The following is an 18,357-nucleotide window of genomic DNA, read 5'->3' on the forward strand; positions in this document are numbered from 1 at the left end:
TCACCCGAGGCTGGAACTGAACCTGGGGGGGTATCCTGACGCTGTGAGGCAGCAGTGCTAACCACTGAGCCACCGTGCCGCCCTCATGCAATTTTACTTGCCTCGTGCAATTTTAACACCGGGTGTAGGGGGTAAAAACATCTATATTTTAGCCCAGGCATAAGAATTATTGAAAAGCAGCTCACAGTCCAGAAGGGCAAGCAATTTTGCTGGCAGATGAGAGATCTAAGGTTGTGGATTGTACTGTGTCTCGACTCCTGGCCTCAAAGTGCAGAAGCCAAGACTGATTCTTTAAACATGCCACATTGTTAATCTACATTGCATCCTTACGTCGTGGCTCCTTCTGGTGTTGGGACACTGCCAAGATATTGCTGAGCAGCAGGACGTACAATAGAAAGGTGATGCGTGAGGTTCAAAGTGGGCAGGTACGATCACTGGAAAGCTTAATGATTTACTTGAGATGCTTCCTTTATCCTTTCCTTGCAGTATCACAACAAGGTAACCTGTTTCATGCTGCAACACATCGAGGAGCCCTGTACGCTGGGTGCTCATGCTGCTGTCATTGTTCCACCAACGTGGATCATTCGGGTGAGACGGGCACAGGTGAGGACTACTTTCCCAGTTGACCATCTCCCTGCTCTGAGCTGATCCTCTCTGTCCCTGACCCTGCTCTGAGCTGACCCTCTCTGTGTCTGTCCCTGACCCTGCTCTGAGCTGACCCTGCTCTGAGCTGACCCTCTCTGTGTCTGTCCCTGACCCTGCTCTGAGTTGACACTCTGTGTCTGTGTCTGTGTCTGTCCCTGACCCTGCTCTGAGCTGACCCTCTCTGTGTCTGTCCCTGACCCTGCTCTGAGCTGACCCTCTCTGTGTCTGTCCCTGCTCCTGCTCTGAGCTGACCCTCTCTGTGTCTGTCCCTGACCCTGCTCTGAGCTGACCCTCTCTGTGTCTGTCCCTGACCCTGCTCTGAGCTGACCCTCTCTGTCCTTGATCCTGCTCTGAGCTGACCCTCTCTGTCCTTGATCCTGCTCTGAGCTGACCCTCTCTGTCCCTGATCCTATTCTGAGCTGACCCTTTCTTTGTCTGTCCCTGACCCTGCTCTGAGCTGACCCCCCCGCTGTTTGATCCCACTCTGAGCTGAACCTCTGATCACCTCTAACTTCTCTCTGGTCCGTCTGTATCTCTGTTTTTGTCTCAGAATTCACTGAAGTCAAGTAAAAAGAAAAAGCGGACATCATTTAAAAGGAAATCGAGCAAGAAAGGAGCCGAGGTACACCACTTTCACTTCCTAGTTTATTGTTTATTGTTTACCGTGAAGCTGAGGTTTGAATGTTGTGACAGGAATGTTCGAGTTAGTATGAGAAATAAAAAGGAATAATATGGGCTGAGGTTGTGAGGAACAGTCACTGGACCTGAAACATTAACTCTGATTTCTCTGTACAGCTGCTGAGCTTTTCCAGCAATTTCTGTTTTTGTTCTGATTTACAGCGCCCACTGGTTTGAGTCATACCTGGCCCTTAGAAAGATGGTTATGGTTGTGGTTGCTGGAGGTCAGTCATCTCAGTTCCAAGGCAATTCTGCAAGAGGTCCTCAGAAAATGTCCTAGGCCTAACCATCTTCAGCTGCTTCATCAATGACCTGTGCATGTTCAAATGCAACAAGATCTGGACAACATCCAGACTTAGGCTGACAAGTGTCAAGTAACATCTATGCCACACAAATACCAGGCAATAACTATCTCCGATAAGTGACAATTGAAGCACTATCCTTTATATTCAATGGTGTAACAGTCACTGAATCTCCCAATATCAGCATCTTGTAGGTTCCATTGACCAGAAACACAACTGGACTCTCCACATTAACACAGTGACCACAAGAGTAGGTCAGAGGCTAGGAATACTGCAGTAGGTAACCGACCTCCTGACTCTCCAAAGCCTGTCCATCATCTCCAAGGCTCAAGTCAAGATTGTGATGGAATATTTCCCGCTTTCCTGGATGAGTGCTGCTCCAACAACACCCCAAAAGCTTGACACCATCCAGGACAAAGCAGCCCGCTTGATTGGCACCACATCCACATAGCATCCACTCCCTCCACCACTGACACTCATTACCAGCAGTGTATACGAGCTACAAGATGCACTGCAGAAATTCACCATAAGATCCTCAGACAGCAAAACCAGGTCTATCTAGAAGGAGAAGGGCAGCAGGTACATGGGAACACCACCACCACCTGCAATTTCCCCACCAAGCCACTCTCCATCCTGACTTGGAAAGGTATCACTGTTCCTTCAGTGTCGCTGGGTCAAAATTGTGGAATTCCCTCCCTAACAGCATTGTGGGTCTACCTACAGCATGTGGACTGCAACAGGTCAAGAAGGTAGCTCACCCCCACCTTCTCAAGGGCAACTAGGGACAGGCAATAAATGCTGGTCCAGCCAGTGACCCCACATCCCATGAGTAAATTTTAAAAAAAAGTCCCAGACCACATTTTTTTGAAAATTGGGTAAGCTGTTTTGCCCAGGACTGTGTACAAGAAATTATTGCCCGAGGCCGTAATATGACCGAATAAATCTGTGTTTCTGTGCACGTGTGTGTGTGTGTGTGTGAAGTCCCACTGCAGAGCCATGTGCACATTGTCCCCGCCGACCCTCCAGTGCTGTCACGAGGGAGTGAGACACAGTTGGATGGGGGGGGGGGTTGCCCCCTCAGATGCCAAAGAATTCCTGGAAGAGCAGGGGAGTTATCCCCAGTGTCCTGGCCAATGCTTGTCATTCCATTAACATTGCAATAAATATTAATATTCATTGCTAATGTCTCATTGGTGTTTGTAGGACATCGGTAGTCCACCTTACAGCTCATGACAAGAAGTGCTTAATTGACAGCAAAGCATTTTGGGACATCGTCAAGTCATGATCAAAGATACCAAAGCAAACCTTTCTTCGACAGCTGAGGCCTCATCATTTGTTGTCCCCTTGCCAAAGCCTACGCATTACCTCTGTGAACTGTTTAAACTGAGAATGTACTTTTGTTTAGCCATACCTGCAGTCCCACTTTCCCACACCAATTGATTTCTATTTCGTGGCCATCTTGAAGTGTAGAGCAATATTCTTGCAGTTATAAAGGAAGTGTTTCTGTATGGTGAGCTTTCTCGGGTATGCTTACATGCCCAGTATTACCACTGCTTTTTATATTCTCCCCCCTCTGTGCGTGGATAAGTTTGTGTCGATTTTCTAAACTTGCTCTTTTCCCTTGTCAAACAGGAAGGAAGATGGAGGCCCTTTATCATAAAGCCCATCCCATCCTCATTGATGAAACCACTGTTGGTGTTTGTCAATCCCAAGAGTGGAGGAAATCAGGTGTGTGGACCCTCTGCCTGATGGAGCAGTAATGTACAAGTGTAGGCAGCTCATTGTATAGTGAGTGTCCTCAGACAAGAGCTAGGTGAAAAACATGTCCTCCAATACCCTGGACTCAGCATTTGGAGTAACTGCCTGTATGTCCGTCCCTTTGTCTGTCTCTGTCTTTGTATCTGGCGCTCTCTCGCCCTCATCATCTGTGTGTGTGTGTCTCTCTCTGTATCTCCTCTCTCTATCTTTGCATCTCTCTGCATCTCTGCCTGTCTTTCTCTCTGCCTGTCTCGCTAGCCCTGCGTGTCTTGCTCGTTTTCTCTGCGACTCCCTCTGGCATGCACTCTCTGCGTGCCTTGCTCTTGCTCTGTCTCGCGCTCTCTCGCGTTCTCTGCCTCTCTCTCTCACTCTCACTTTGTGTGTCTCGCCTGCTGTCTGCAGGTCTCGCCCGCTCTCTCTCTCTCTCTGCATCTCGCCCCCTCTCACTCTCTCTGCATCGTGCTCACGCGCTCTCTCTCTCTCTCTCTCTCTCTCTCTCAATATCGCCCGCGCTCTCTCTCTCTCTCTCTCTCTCTCTCTCTGTCTCTCTGCATCTCGCTTGTGCGCTCTTTCTCTGTGTCTCGCTGATACGCTTTCTCTCTGCGTCTTGCTTGTGCTGTCTGTTTCTCTGCGTCTCACTTGTGCGCTGTCTCTCTTTGTGTCTCCCTCGTGCTCCCTCTGCGTCTCACTTGCTCTGTGTCTTGCTTGCTCACTCTCTCTGTCTCTACATCTCACTCGCTCTCACTGCAGCTCCTTTGCTGTCTGTCCCTGCATCTCGTTCGCTTGCCCACGCGCGCTCTCTCTCTATCTCTCTCTGCATCTCGCTTGCTCTGTCTCTCTGTTGTTCTCTCTGCATCTCGCTCTCTTTCTCTCTCTCTCTCTCTCTCTACATCTCGTACTTTCGCTGCTTCTCGCTCGTGTTCTCACCTGCTCTCTCACTCTGTGTCTCGCTCATGCTCTCTGCATCGCGCTCACTCTGTTTCTGCATCTCGCTCGCACTCTTTGTGTGTTGCTTGCGCTCTGTCTCTGCATCTCATGCACTCTCCCTCTCTCGTCCCGCTCGCGCTCACATGCACTGTCTTTCTGCGTCTTGCTTGCTTTTGCTTTCTCTGCGTCTCGCTCACTTTCTCTGTGACTTTCTTGATGTGTCTGTGTCTCTCTTGCTCGCTCTGGCTTTATCGCTCACAGGCTCTGTCACGCTCACTCGCTCTATGTTTCGCTTGTTCACTCTGTCTCACTTATTTGCTCGCTATGTCTGTCTCTCATGCTTGGTCTGTCTGTCTCGATTGCCCACTTGTTCTGTTTGTCTTGCTCGCTGGCCATGGCTGTCTTGCTCACTCTCTTGCCCTGTCTCACTCACTCTTCTGCTCTGTTTTGCTTACTCGCTCTGTCCGCCTCGCTGGCCCTCTCTGTTGCTCGCTGTGTTTTGCTCGCTTGCTCTGTCTGTCTCTCACATTTGCTCTGTCTTGCTTGTTCGTAGGCCCTGTCTGTCTCGCTTGCTCACTTGCTCTGTCTCACTTGGTCTCGCCCGCTCTGTCTCTCTCACTTGTTTGCTCTGTCTGGCTCACTCTGTCTCGCTTCATCTCGCATGCTGTCTTGCTCTGTCTTGCTCGCTGGGCCTGTCTGTCTCCTTGCTCTGTCTCTCTAGCTTGTTTGCTCTGTCTGGCTCACTTGTTGCTCGCTCGCTCGCTCTGTCTCGCTCACTGGCCCTGTCTGTCTCGTTTGCTCTCTTACTCTCTTTTGTTTGCACTCTCGCTCTGTCTGTCTGTCTGTCTGTCTCTCACTCAGTCGGTCAGTCTGTCTGTGTCTCGCTTGCTGACCCTGTCCGTCTGTCTCGCTCTGTCTGTCCCTATCTCTTGCTCACACTGTCTCTCTAGCTTTCTCTGTGTCTCGCTCATTCACTCTGTCTCATTCACTTATTTGCTCTGTTTGTCTCTCATGTTTGGTCTGTCTGTCTCAATCGCTCACTCGCTCTGTCTGTCTCGCTCGCTCGCTCTATCTCGCTCACTGGCCTTCGCTGTCTGTCTCACTCGCTCTCTTGCTCTGTTTTGCTTGCTCACTCTGTCTCTCTCGCAGGCCCTCTCTGTCTTGCTTGTTCGTAGGCCCTGTCTGTCTCACTCGTGGTTGCCCATTCTGTCTGTCTTGCTCGTAGGCTCTGTCTGTCTGGCTTGCTCTTGCTCTGTCTTGCTCATGCCCTCACTCTGGCTCGCTTGCTTGCTCTGTCTCGCTCGCTGGCCCTGTTCGCTCTCTGTCTCAGTCCCATCCGTGCTCTTGCTCTGCCTTTCTCGCTCAGTCTGTCCAGAGGTGTGTTGCCCTCTGGTGGAGCTTTGCTGTTGGCTGAAGCAGTCTCTCATTTAGTGGATGCAAAAAAAAATCCCTATTGCACTGCCTGCGGGGCAATACAGAGTCACAAAGGTGGATGATCTCTGAGTGGCAGCACTCCCAGCATGCTAACACTCATCAAACAGAGATGGCTCACACCTGATTGGAGAATGGCTGCATACCCAAAGACTCTGACATGGCTAGGCTGTGAAAGTTAGACCCACTGCCCCTGAAAGAGCAGAGAAAATACAAACCAGGAGGTCCCAGGTCTCTCCTCCCCACAGTGGGGAAAATGAGCTGGGAGCTGAGTGTTCCAGAATGCCTGGCTTCTATAACAAGACTGGTTGCTGGGTCAGGTACACGTGGAGATGCAGCCAATTCCAGGAGGAAAGGAGCAAACATATATTTAACAAAAGCCCATGTGAGAATGTGTACTGACTTAACTCCTAGCTCGCCTCCAGATGATGATTCTATTTCAGAGCTTTTTTTTTTGTACCAAGTCTTAATCCTACAGTGGAGGTCAGAGTTAAGTATTTTGACAGCAGCTGGTCAGTTTATTTCTATAGGGTGTCAGTTTCTCCAAATACAAGAGAAGGATGTTGAATATCTGGATGGAGTCCACTCTGGGGTTTGTCATACCTATGGGATCTTGGGCAACTAACCCTCTCTCAGTGTATATCCCATTCACAGCCACTGAGACTATTCTGCCATGAAGCTCATACCTGTGGGGCAGCTGACCCAAATCTGCAGTGAAAATGTTCACTTGAGAAAGAGTGTATGTTTGTGTCACCTTGTACAGTACAGTCTCAGTTTTATTGGGTTCATTCTTTTACAGGGGGCCAAGATTATCCAGTCATTCATGTGGTATCTGAACCCAAGACAAGTGTTTGATATGTGCCAAGGAGGGCCCAAGGAGGCGTAAGTACTGGATGGGGACAAATGCCCACCAGATGGGCCAATGGGCTGAGAGATGGCAGATGGAGTTTAATTCAGATAAATGCGAGGTGCTGCATTTTGGGAAAGCAAATCCTTGGCTTGCAGGTTCATAGCTCCTTGAAAGTGGAGTCGCAGATAGATAGGGTAGTGAAGAAGGCGTTTGGTGTGCTTTCCTTTATTGGTCAGAGTATTGACTACAAGAGTTGGGAGGTCACGTTGCGGCTGTACAGGACATTGGTTAGGCCGCTGTTGGAATATTGCGTGCAATTTTGGTCTCCTGCCTATTGGAAAGATGTTGTGAAACTTGAAAGGGTTCAGAAAAGACTTACAAGGATGTTGCCAGGGTTGGAGGATTTGAGCTACAGGGAGAGGCTGAACAGGCTGGGGCTGTTTTCCCTGGAGTGTCGGAGGCTGAGGGGTAACCTTATAGAGGTTTACAAAATTATGAGGTGCATGGATAGGATAAATAGGCAAAGTCTTTTCCCTGGGGTGGGGGAGTCCAGAACTGGAGGGCATAGGTTTAGGGTGAGAGGGGAAAGATATAAAAGAGACCTAAGGGGCAACGTTTTCACACAGAGGGTGGTATGTGTATGGAATGAGCTGCCAGAGGAAGTGGTGGAGGCTGGTACAATTGCAATATTTAAGAGGCATTTGGATGGGTATATGAATAGGAAGGTTTGGAGGAATATGGGCTGGGTGCTAGCAGGTGGGACTAGATTGGGTTGGGATATCTGGGACAGCATGGATGAGTTGGACCGAAGGGTCTGTTTCCATGCTGTACATCTCTATGACTCTATGCTATTCTGTATAAAATTATGAAGGGGATGGATAAGATAGAAGCAGAGTTTCCACTGGCAGGTGAAACTGGAACTAGGGGGTATAGCCTCAAAATAAGGGGAAACAGATTTCAGACTGAGTTGAGGGAAACTTCTTCACTCATAGGTTTGTGAATCTGTGGAATTCCCTGCCCAGGGAAGAGATTGAGGCTACCTTGTTGAATGTTTTAAGGAAAAGGTAGATTTTTGAACAGTAAAGGAATTAATAAGTAGAACTGAGTCCATGCAAAAGACCAGCCTGAATCTTGTTGAATGGTGGAGCAGGCTCAAGGGGCCAGATGGCCTCATCCTGCTCCTTGCTCCTATGTTCCAGAGAGGGTGATGAAAAGAATAGCGCCCTACATCTTCCAATGGAAGATGGGTTCAATTATTATATGTTTGACCGCTATCAAAGTCACGAGAATAGCTAAAAACTGATGGGAGAGAAGCAGCACCTTCAGAAAAATCATAGTCATAAGTCTGACCATAACCAATTATTTTCAAGGAATCGACAAGTCATTGCCAACAAGGAAGTAGACTAACGTGTTGAAACAGTTCGTAGCTTAGTCACAAATTACATCCTAAGTGACTGTGATAAAGTTATATTTTATCTCCTCATCCTTCCGATGTAGTGAGAACTGCTTCCAGAGCAGGACCCCAAATGAACACTGAATGCGACTTAGCTGCAAGTTTAAAATTTTGAATACGGAGAGATACATTGGCTGGAGCTCTGTGTAGAGGCCTGCAATACTGACCACCCTCATCAACTTGAGCGAGAATCTCTGCAGTTGTGTGGGAATTTTCCTTGTGTGGGTATGATTAACCTACACTGTTAGGGACAGAACATACAGAACTTTACTCTGCATCTGGCTCTGCACTTGGGAATGCATGAGCTGACACTAAAGACAGATAAAATATTTAATGTATCTGTGCTAATATCTCTTGAATTCAATGCAAATATATAATTAATGAAGCTTTTTTTTGAAGGAGACTTTGTTCCCGTCCTGGAAAGTGTAATATTTAGATTGTCGATTTGTTTGCTGAGCTGGTGTGGTTTTCTGCAAATGTTTTGTCTCCTCGCTAGGTGACATCGTCAGTGCGTCTTTGATACAGGTTTGGTGGCCTGTCCCACCTGGTATTTGTGTGTCTCTGTTTTTTGGTACTCTGGCTCGGAGTAGTTTGTAATATTTAGTTCAGTTTCATCCTTGGAGGTGCTAGTTAAAGGGTGGTTTTGCAGTGTCCAAGATCCACTTAAACTTGCTGACAGATGTAGCGCAGACATCAAGTCACAGATATGTAAATGAGTTGGAGAATAGTTATCAGATTGGAATCATTAACGTTGAGGTAGGGCGAAATGAAGTCTAACCAAAAGCATTCAGGAGCAGGTACCACAATGTGAAAGGAAGTGCATGTAATAAACAGGAGCAGAAGGAGGACATTCAGCCCTTCAAGCCTGCTCCATCGTTCACTATGGTCATGGCTGTTCTGATTTAGTCTTATTTGCACTTAGCTGTTTGTGTCCCACCATCCCACTCTGTAAACCTTAACCCCGCTGCTGATCATGAATTTGTCTAACTCAGCATTGAAACGATTGGCGAATCGCCTATTGGGCTTACCTCTGGAGCCCAGGGTTCAGTGCTGGTTCCCAGAGGTTTGTCCTGTTATTCTGTAATAAGCAGGCCCTTATTTTTACAGTTTCTGAACCAAAGAGCAGAGTCTATGATCACAACAATCTCTGTGATTCCCCTGTGAGTTTTTACACTTCTAGTTTTGCCTTTGTACAGATTAGAGCTCTACCGGAAAGTCCAGAACTTAAGGATCCTGGCCTGTGGAGGTGACGGCACAGTAAGTATTCCACTCTATATACTCCTCTTGCTCTTAGTCAACTATACAGCACTCTCTTGAAAGTTGACTTTCATTTCCAAACAAAGGCATTGAGGTGATTGCTTCATTGTTGTATTAATGGTGAGCCTCATGCTGCAGTTGGGTGGTGGCTTGCTCGCTACACACACAGTCACCTCATCTTTTCCTGTTTCACCACCCACTACCTCAGTCTCTTCAGAGCCTCAATGTTCATTCACGGCCTGGACAGAGATTGACCCCATGTCATCAATATCCTGAACACCAAGTTACCTGTCACTCCTCACCTCCCACAGCTTCCATGCTTCCATTTTTAGCCTCTCATGGATCTCCCACTCTGGTGGCTGGGCCTTTTCTGCCTAGGCCCCAAGTTCTGGAAGTTCTGCCCAAACCACCTGATTGTCTGGAATCCCCCACCCCCATCATGCTGCTTCCAAATCAACGTCCACAGCTCTCATTGCATCCTCAATGTCTGCACATCCACCTTCACCTTTAGTGTTGGCATCAGTAGCAGCATTCTCTTTTGGCATACATTGACATCAGGAATTCTGGAATCTCCTGCAGACCCTGTGCTTAAAGATTGTGAATGCTACAGGTTTGAGCCACGTGTACAAGGTCGAAGCTTTGACTCCTGGTTTCAATTGTTTTCTGACACGTAGCAATGATCCCTGCCAAGATGTGCCTGCATGTCTGTTGTATGTATGTGTGTGTACCGTTTCTGTTTACATCTGTATTGCCTGTATGTCTGTTTTGTCTGTAAGTTTTTATTAGAAATAGGTTTATCATGGGGATACATGAGTACAGTGAAAAGTTTACAAAGTCACCATTCCCACTGCCACCTTAAGTACAAAGTTGCATAGGTACAGAATCTTGGATTTTGTATGTCTGTGTATTTATGGAGGTGTGTGTCTATTTTTTTAACGTCTCAATGGCAATCTTGGTTGAGGTCTCAGCAGCTGGCTGGAGAGCAGGTTTAGACATTGTACTTACTACCTTTTTCACCAAATCACAGCCCAGTCAGACAGCAGTGAGGCGAGCACCAGTCCTTTCCATAGCCTGTTGGATGGACCAAGATATGGAGCAGCAGTGATCTAATTGCCTGAAGGAGCAGCCACAAGGGGCTGATGACCTACCCTTCTTCCTGTGTTCCTATTTACTGTAGGAATGACTGCTTTAGCCAACAGAATCTACCAAGAGCTGTTGCATTTAATAAAGGTTTTAATGGCTAAACATTATCGGCACTAAAGCTTGCTTATACATCATCAACTCTATCATGTTGCTCAATCTTCAAGGATGGGCTTCCACTTCAAGTTATCAGTGGTGCAGCTATTGACTAAGTAGGTTTGAAGTTTGTGAATTTAACCTCCATGACGGATATAGGCATTTTGTAATTTGATATGGAGCTATGAGGGAGGAGCTGGCCAAAGTTCAATGGTGCAATACTGTAGCAGGGATGACAGTGGAGGAACAATGGCAGATATTTCTGGGTATAATGCAGAAGATGCAGGATCAGTTCATCCCAAAAAGGAAGAATGATCCTAGGAGGAGGCATGGGTGGCCGTGGCTGACGAGGGAAGTTAAGAAACATATAAAGTTAAAAGAGAAAAAGTATAACATAGCAAAGATCAGTGGGAAAACGGAGGACTGGGAAGCTTTTAAAGAACAACAGAGGATAACTAAGAAGGAAATACGCAGAGAAAAATGAAGTACGAAGGTAAACCGGCCAAAAATATAAAGGAGGATAGTAAAAGTATTTTTAGGTATGTGAAAGGCAAAACAATGGTTAAGACTAAAATTGGGCCCTTGAAGACAGATACAGGGGAATATATTACAGGGAGCAAAGAAATGGCAGAAGAATTGAATTGGTACTTCAGATCTGTGTTCACTGGGGAAGACACAAGCAATCTCCCTGAGGTTACAGTGGCTGAAGGACCTGAACTGAAGGGAATTTATATTTGCCAGAAATTGGTGTTGGAGAGACTGTTAGGTCTGAAGGTTGCTAAGTCCCCGGGGCCTGATGGTCTACATCCCAGGGTACTGAAGGAGGTGGCTCAAGAAATTGTGGATGCATTGGTGATTATTTTCCAGAGTTCAATAGATTCGGGATCAGTTCCTGCGGATTGGAGGGTGGCTAATGTTGTACCACTTTTTAAGAAAGATGGGAGAGAGAAAGCAGGAAGTTATAGACCAGTTAGTCTGACCTCAGTGGTGGGAAAGATGCTGGAGTCAATTATAGAGGATGAAATTATGACACATCTGGATAGTAGTAACAGGATAGTTCAGAGTCAGCATGGATTTATGAAGGGGAAATCATGCTTTTCTAATCTTCTGGAATTGTTTGAGGATGTAACTCTGAAGATGGATGAGGGAGATCCAGTAGATGTAGTGTACCTTGACTTTCAGAAAGCTTTTGATAAAGTCCCACGTTGGAGGTTAGTGAGCAAAATTAGGGCGCATGGTATTGGGGGCAAAGTACTAACTTGGATTGAAAGTTGGTTGGCTGACAGGAAACAAAGAGTAGTGATAAATGGCTCCATTTCGGAATGGCAGGCAGTGACCAGTGGGGTACCGCAGGGATCAGTGCTGGGACAGCAGCTTTTTACAATGTATATTAATGATATAGAAGATCATATTAGTAATAACATTAGCAAATTTGCTGATGATACAAAGCTGGGTGACAGGGTGAAATGTGATGAGGATGTTAGGAGATTACAGGGTGACCTGGCCAGGTTAGGTGAGTGGTCAGATGCATGGCAGATGCAGTTTAATGTGGATAAATGTATGGTTATCCACTTTGGTGGCAAGAACAGGAAGGCAGATTACTACCTAAATGGAATCAAGTTAGGTAAAGGGGCAGTACAAAGAGGTCTGAGTGTTCTTGTACACCAGTCAATGAAGGTGAGCATGCAGGTACAGTAGATAGTGAAGAAGGCTAATAGCATGCTGGCCTTCATAACAAGAGGGATTGAGTATAGAAGCAAAGAGGCTCTTCTGCAGCTGTACAGGGCCCTGGTGAGACCACACCTGGAGTATTGTGTGCAGTTCTGGTCTCCAAATTTGAGGAAAGACATTCTGGCTATTGAGGGAGTGCAGCGTAGGTTCACGAGGTCAATTCCTGGAATGGCAGGACTACCTTACGTTGAAAGACTGGAGCGACTGGGCTTGTATACCCTTGAGTTTATGGGTGGCACGGTGGCACAGTGGTTAGCACTGCTGCCTCACAGCGCCGGAGACCCGGGTTCAATTCCCGCCTCAGGCGACTGACTGTGTGGAGTTTGCACGTTCTCCCCGTGTCTGCGTGGGTTTACTCCGGGTGCTCCGGTTTCCTCCCACAGTCCAAAGATGTGCAGGTTAGGTGAATTGGCCATGCTAAATTGCCCGTAGTGTTAGGTTAGGGGTATGGGTGGGTTACGCTTCGGCGGGGCGGTGTGGACTTGTTGGGCCGAAGGGCCTGTTTCCACACTGTAAGTAATCTAAAGACTGAGAGGGGATCTGATTGAGACATATAAGATTATTAAAGGATTGGACACTCTGGAGGCAGGAAACATGTTTCCGCTGATGGGTGAGTGCCGAACCAGAGGACATCGCTTAAAAATACAGGGTAAACCATTTAGGACAGAGATGAGGAGAAACTTCTTCACCCAGAGAGTGGTGGATGTGTGGAATGCTCTGCTCCAGCGGCCAGTGGAGCCCCAGTCTCTGGATTCATTTGAGAAAGAGTTGGATAGAGCTCTCAAGGATAGTGAATCAAGGGTTATGGAGATAAGGCAGGAACAGGATACTGAATAAGAATGATCAGCCATGATCATATTGAATGGTGGTGCAGGCTCGAAGGGCAGAATGGCCTACTCCTGCACCTATTGTCTATTGATTCACGTCATTCTCTTGCAGCAGAGGTGCTCCATATAAACAGCAGAACGTTTCACCATCTTTCACCTCCTTTTCTTATTAGGTGGGATGGATTCTGTCCATTTTGGATCAACTACAGCTGAATCCCCAGCCTCCTGTGGCAGTCCTTCCTCTGGGAACAGGAAATGATCTTGCAAGAACCCTGAACTGGGGTGGGGTAAGTGAGATGAAGTAGCACAGAGAGTGAATCACTATTTCGCTGCTTTACAGTATGTGATGGGACCCATTTATTCATGGAGGTTGTTGCTCTCTGGAACCATTTGCAGTCGCACCCAGTCTCCGCAATCAATGGATCATTGTGGGCGGCATGGTGGCACAGTGGTCAGCACTACTGCCTCACAGCGCCAGAGACCTGGGTTCAATTCCTGCCTCAGGCAACTGACTGTGTGGTTTGCGCATTCTCCCCGTGTCTGCATGAGTTTCCTCTGGGTGCTCCGGTTTCCTCCCACAGTCCAAAACTGTGCAGGTTAGGTGAATTGGCCGAGCTAAATTGCCTGTAGTGTTAGGTGAAGGGGTAAATGTAGGAGAATGGGGTCTGGGTGGGTTGCGCTTCGGTGAGTCGGTGTGGACTTGTTGGGCCGAAGGGCCTGTTTCCACACTGTAACTAATTTAAACTAAACCAAGATGGTTGCTTCTTTTCAATGATGTTGTGATGTGCATGAGCACTATTTGGGGAAAGCAGTATTAAACCAATACAGGCAGCCCCCATGTTGCGAATGGGTTCCATTTTGGAGTTCGTTTGGAAGTCAATTTACATGCGAGTCAGGATATGATGTGGGATAGTAGAAGTTAGCTGCTCACAAGCACGAGGAAACATTACACTCCTGTATTGAATCATGTTTGTAATTCCCGCCTCAGGCAACTGTCTGTGTGGAGTTTGCACATTCTCCCTGTGTCTGCGTGAGTTTCCTCCGGGTGCTCCGGTTTCCTCCCACAGTCCAAAAATGTGCAGGTTAGGTGAATTGGCCATGCTAAATTCCCTGTAGTGTTAGCTGAAGGGGTTAATGTAGGGGAATGGGTCTGGGTGGGGCTGCACTTCGGCGGGTCAGTGTGGACTTGTTGGGCCGAAGGGCCTGTTTCCACACTAAGTAATCTAATTCTAATTATAAGTAAGTCAGGTGTTCATAAGTCGGGGAGACCCTGCATTCAGTTTTGTTGGTTTTTCCAACTTAAGTTTAGAATCGCTACTGAAGAAAGGGGCACTATTTTTTTGGGGAGTTGGGAGGGCGCGTTTTGAGGTTGAGGGGAGAGAGAGAGAGAAGGAGTTTATTTTTACCCTGATCTCTTTCTCTTGGATTCAGGGATACACAGACGAGCCTGTCTCCAAGATCCTGTCTCATGTAGAAGATGGTAACATTGTGCAGCTGGATCGGTGGAACCTGTATGTGGAGAGAAATGCTAGCGCAGTCCCTGACGAGCGCGATGAAACTGCTGCTGAGAAGGTCAGTGTCTGAGGTCCTCACCCCTTTACAGAGGTTACCATTGTGTGGCCACAGTGTGTTTGGGATTGGCAAAAATCTGTTGTTCTTTACCTTGTCCTCAGTGGGTAAAGACCCGTTGGGGCAGGGCATCTACAACATGTCCAGCCTTCACCAGTGGGGCAGGAGACTGCAGCTCTTGGAGGCTCTTGCACTCTTGCCCCAAGCAGGGGTGAAAGATCGGGCTGTGTAAACTGCCCTCCCTCAGACCGAGGGGAGGGAACAACGAGCAGCTGAAGACGAGAGACTGACAGGTCAGGCGGATCCCCCTCCAAGCAGTTACTAATTACCTGTCAATCAAGGAGAGCATTCTCCGAGAGGCTGGGAGCACCAGTCTCTCACCTGGCCCTGACTACAGCTCTTCAGTCTCCAGGATCAAAGCCTTCCCAGTCTGTCGGTGTCATCGGAGATGCCCCACATGTGCCTTGATGACCCTGCTGAGTTTCGAATGAACCTGGGAGGTGGGTGCTCTCCAGAGTTGAGTTTTATAAACAGCCCGAATTGGCCTCTTCATTCCTTTTAATCATTTACCCCAGGACATTCCCACTCACCCTCAGTCCTGCACAGCAGAAACTTGGAAAAGGACAGGGTGCTCTAACCTAATGTCAATTTTGGAAGATTTAGCCAGCCTCATGAGCACACACTTCACTCTCCTGGAAGAAATTGAGCCTATATCCTATCTAACTTTAAGTTCTGTTTCCACCCTTGATACCCTTGTGACCTGACAGAGTGTCCTCTACACTCTGTCTTTCACATCGTCTCACATAAATGTGAGGTAGCAACAGTAAGTTGCCTTTCAAAATTCTTGTTCTTAATTAGAGATCCCTCTCATGGCCGAACACTGTTGGTCTACTGGTCACTCCCACATCAATGGTGCCTAGCTCTTTAGGTGGAACCTTTAAGTTCGAACTCTTTAGCCACAGCCATGGCCACCATGTCCCAACTTCAAATGAGACACTCTATGAAGCATCATTACGTTAAAGGTGCTGTATGATTAGAAGCTGATGTTGTACAGTATAAATGTGTCGCATTCCCCTCACCCCTTTTACCTGAGGTGTGATGATTAGTTTTAATGTGTAAATATTCAATGATCAGTCGTTGTTCAGAGCAGTTGGCCATGATTCAGTGGAGAGCACACTTGTTCTTAGGCAGAAGATTCTGTGTTCAACTCCCATTGTAGGTACTTGGAGAGTGCATTATGAGCGCTAACACACTGAGCAGAACTAAGAGAGTGCTGCACTGTTAAAGGCACTGATTTGTTTGAACGAGATTGTAAACCAAGGTTCATTGCACCTATTCAGGTGGATTAAAATGATTCCACAGCCAATCAATGGGCTGGTTTCCTGGTAAACTGGGCAATGTTTCTTTCCCAATTACACTGTTGTTACCTCACTTTTACTAGACCTGAGACGTGTTAGATAACAAGCTGTGACCTAAATAAAAATGTAAAAGTCACTTTCCCATTAGTGTGGGTTATGTTCCGAACCTCAAGTTTTTAATTAAAAAGTTCTGTCTTCAAATTACTGACTCAAAAATCACTTTTCTAGTCATTGCTCTTGTTAACTTGCTATTCTTACTGCTCATTCTTTCATTTAGTGCTCTTACTAACTAGCTAATATTTCTAAGTTACTAATGTTTCTAACTTGCTACTTTTACTCACTTAGAAAGCTTTCTCAGGCAGATCTCCCAAACCTTGCTTTTCTCTCGTGGGCTCCTTACTATTTCCCACCGCTGCCTGTTCACAGCTTCTCTCCCTGTCTGGTTCACTGCCTCACTCGGCTACCACACTCCCTCTGACTCTCCACTTCCCTCGCCCTCTGCTTCTCATTCCCCAAACTTTGCTCTGCCCCTGCTAATCACTCTGCTTCCTCTGATGCATTCTGCGCGCACTCTCCCACATACTGCCCTGTCCTGGTCCTCAATGCTGCTTCTCTGTTAACAGGGGCTGAGAAGTAGCAAGCAGGATGGGAGCGGGAAGGAGGAATGGGAGAGGGGAGTGGAGCTGCGAGAAAATAGGGGAGCAGCAAAGGCATAGAAGATTGGAGGGGATCAGTGAGGGGGGCGGGAGAGCAGAGAGGGGAGTGGTGAAGGGAAGGCAAGTGGGAGCGGTGAGTGGGAGCAGCAAGGGATGAGGAGAGCAGAGGAGGATGGCAGAGGAAAGCAATGAGGAGTCAGGAGAGGGAAGTCACAAGGCGGATTCTAGTGGTCAGGATGTAAGCCAAGGTGGTTGGTGCACTGTGGTTCATATTAATGCAGGAGCAGTAACTTAATACACATTGAATATATAGCGTGGAAGCAAGCCATTTGGCCCTTAGCTGTTTCTATTTCTCTTCCACATTGGCCTACTCCCAGCCCTCTCCATCTGACCCTATCAGCATAACTTGCTCTTCATTTCTCTTTATATTTATCCAGCTTCCCCTTCAGAGCACCAATGGCTATTTACCTCAATTGCTCCTTGAGAGAGCAAGTTTCACATATCGGTAAAGCCATTTCTCTTGAATTCCCTATAGATTTGTTAGTTATTTAATATTTATTAGCTCCAGTTTTGGACTCTTGCCACAATTGAAAACATCTCTCCATCTAACCTACAAAAGTTCTGCAGTTTCAAAGGGTTTTATTAACTCCCCTCTCAACCTTTTTTTCATCTAGATAAATTAGCTTCACCTTATTCAGTCTTCTGATGGTTACAACTTCTGAGTTCTTGTATCATCCTTGCAAATCTTTAAAATATTTTCTTCAGTGCCTTTATATTATTTTTGTTATATGGAAACCAGAGTTGTATGTAATGTTCTAAAAAGAGCAATAGACATTGTTGTCAGGCCTGTCTTCCTCTCTGGATGAGTAGACAGGTTCAATCTTGTTTTTTCATGCTACGTAAAAGCAAAATAGATGAGACCGATGATGAGTCATCTGTTCCTTTGATCTTGTTCTACTGTTTAACAAGATCAGGGCTAATCTGGTATCTCTTCACCACCACCGCCAACCACCCCACCCTGGTGTTACTCCTGCTATTTCACGAGGATGGATTTTCATTTTTTTTTCCACAGCTCCCCCTCGATGTCTTCAACAACTACTTCAGCCTTGGATTTGATGCCCATGTGACTCTGGAGTTTCATGAGTCCCGAGGTATGTTATGATGGGAATCATTCCTGCACCCATCAGGTCAGTTTGTATTTGATCCCACAGTAGTCTCACTGCAAATCCTCTTCACTACCTTGGAAGGTCTCCCTCACACATACAGAAGCCTTCATTGTAAATGGTGTTGCCACATTAAAGGGGACTTGGTATCTGTTTGGTGTGACTTCAGGTTTGGCTGTGGCCCCCATGTGGGTGTAAGGGTGAGCCTCTGTCAGGCCATACCATGATATGTCACATTGGATTTGCACTGTCCAACCTAGGACCCTGGTTGCCTGTACTCTGAAGTGGTTTGTAAAGAAGGCATGCCCATTGCTATCAGCTCAAAGCAACACGAGAGCAGTAAATTGTGGCCTTGGCTGCTTCCCCAAGTATTGTCCCTCAGCGGTTTTTGCTCATTCTTTTGGTTTTTATATGTTGGTGACTTGTTCCATTTGGTCCTTGTTAGCATGAAAGAGCTGCAGAAGCACCGCTGCAAATAGAATTGAACACTGCCTTGCTCCAAATAAGACAGAGGTC

The 18,357-nt window shown here is 46.9% G+C and overlaps 1 protein-coding gene across 10 annotated transcripts in view; it reads left to right on the forward strand.

Moving 5' to 3' along the window:
* The window catches only part of dgkza (diacylglycerol kinase, zeta a), a 790,120-nt gene that overhangs the window by 484,967 nt on the left and 286,796 nt on the right, over nt 1–18,357 (forward strand). For all 10 annotated transcript variants that reach the window (XM_072591939.1, XM_072591942.1, XM_072591938.1 and 7 more), the window contains 8 exons: nt 487–603; nt 1,196–1,267; nt 3,258–3,353; nt 6,541–6,623; nt 9,241–9,301; nt 13,269–13,382; nt 14,527–14,667; nt 17,751–17,829. In XM_072591939.1, the coding sequence (XP_072448040.1) occupies nt 487–603; nt 1,196–1,267; nt 3,258–3,353; nt 6,541–6,623; nt 9,241–9,301; nt 13,269–13,382; nt 14,527–14,667; nt 17,751–17,829 (763 nt within the window). The remainder of the gene's footprint in view (nt 1–486; nt 604–1,195; nt 1,268–3,257; nt 3,354–6,540; nt 6,624–9,240; nt 9,302–13,268; nt 13,383–14,526; nt 14,668–17,750; nt 17,830–18,357) is intronic.

Source organism: Chiloscyllium punctatum, chromosome 22 (assembly GCF_047496795.1).
Source record: "Chiloscyllium punctatum isolate Juve2018m chromosome 22, sChiPun1.3, whole genome shotgun sequence".
Taxonomy (NCBI): Eukaryota; Metazoa; Chordata; class Chondrichthyes; order Orectolobiformes; family Hemiscylliidae; genus Chiloscyllium; species Chiloscyllium punctatum.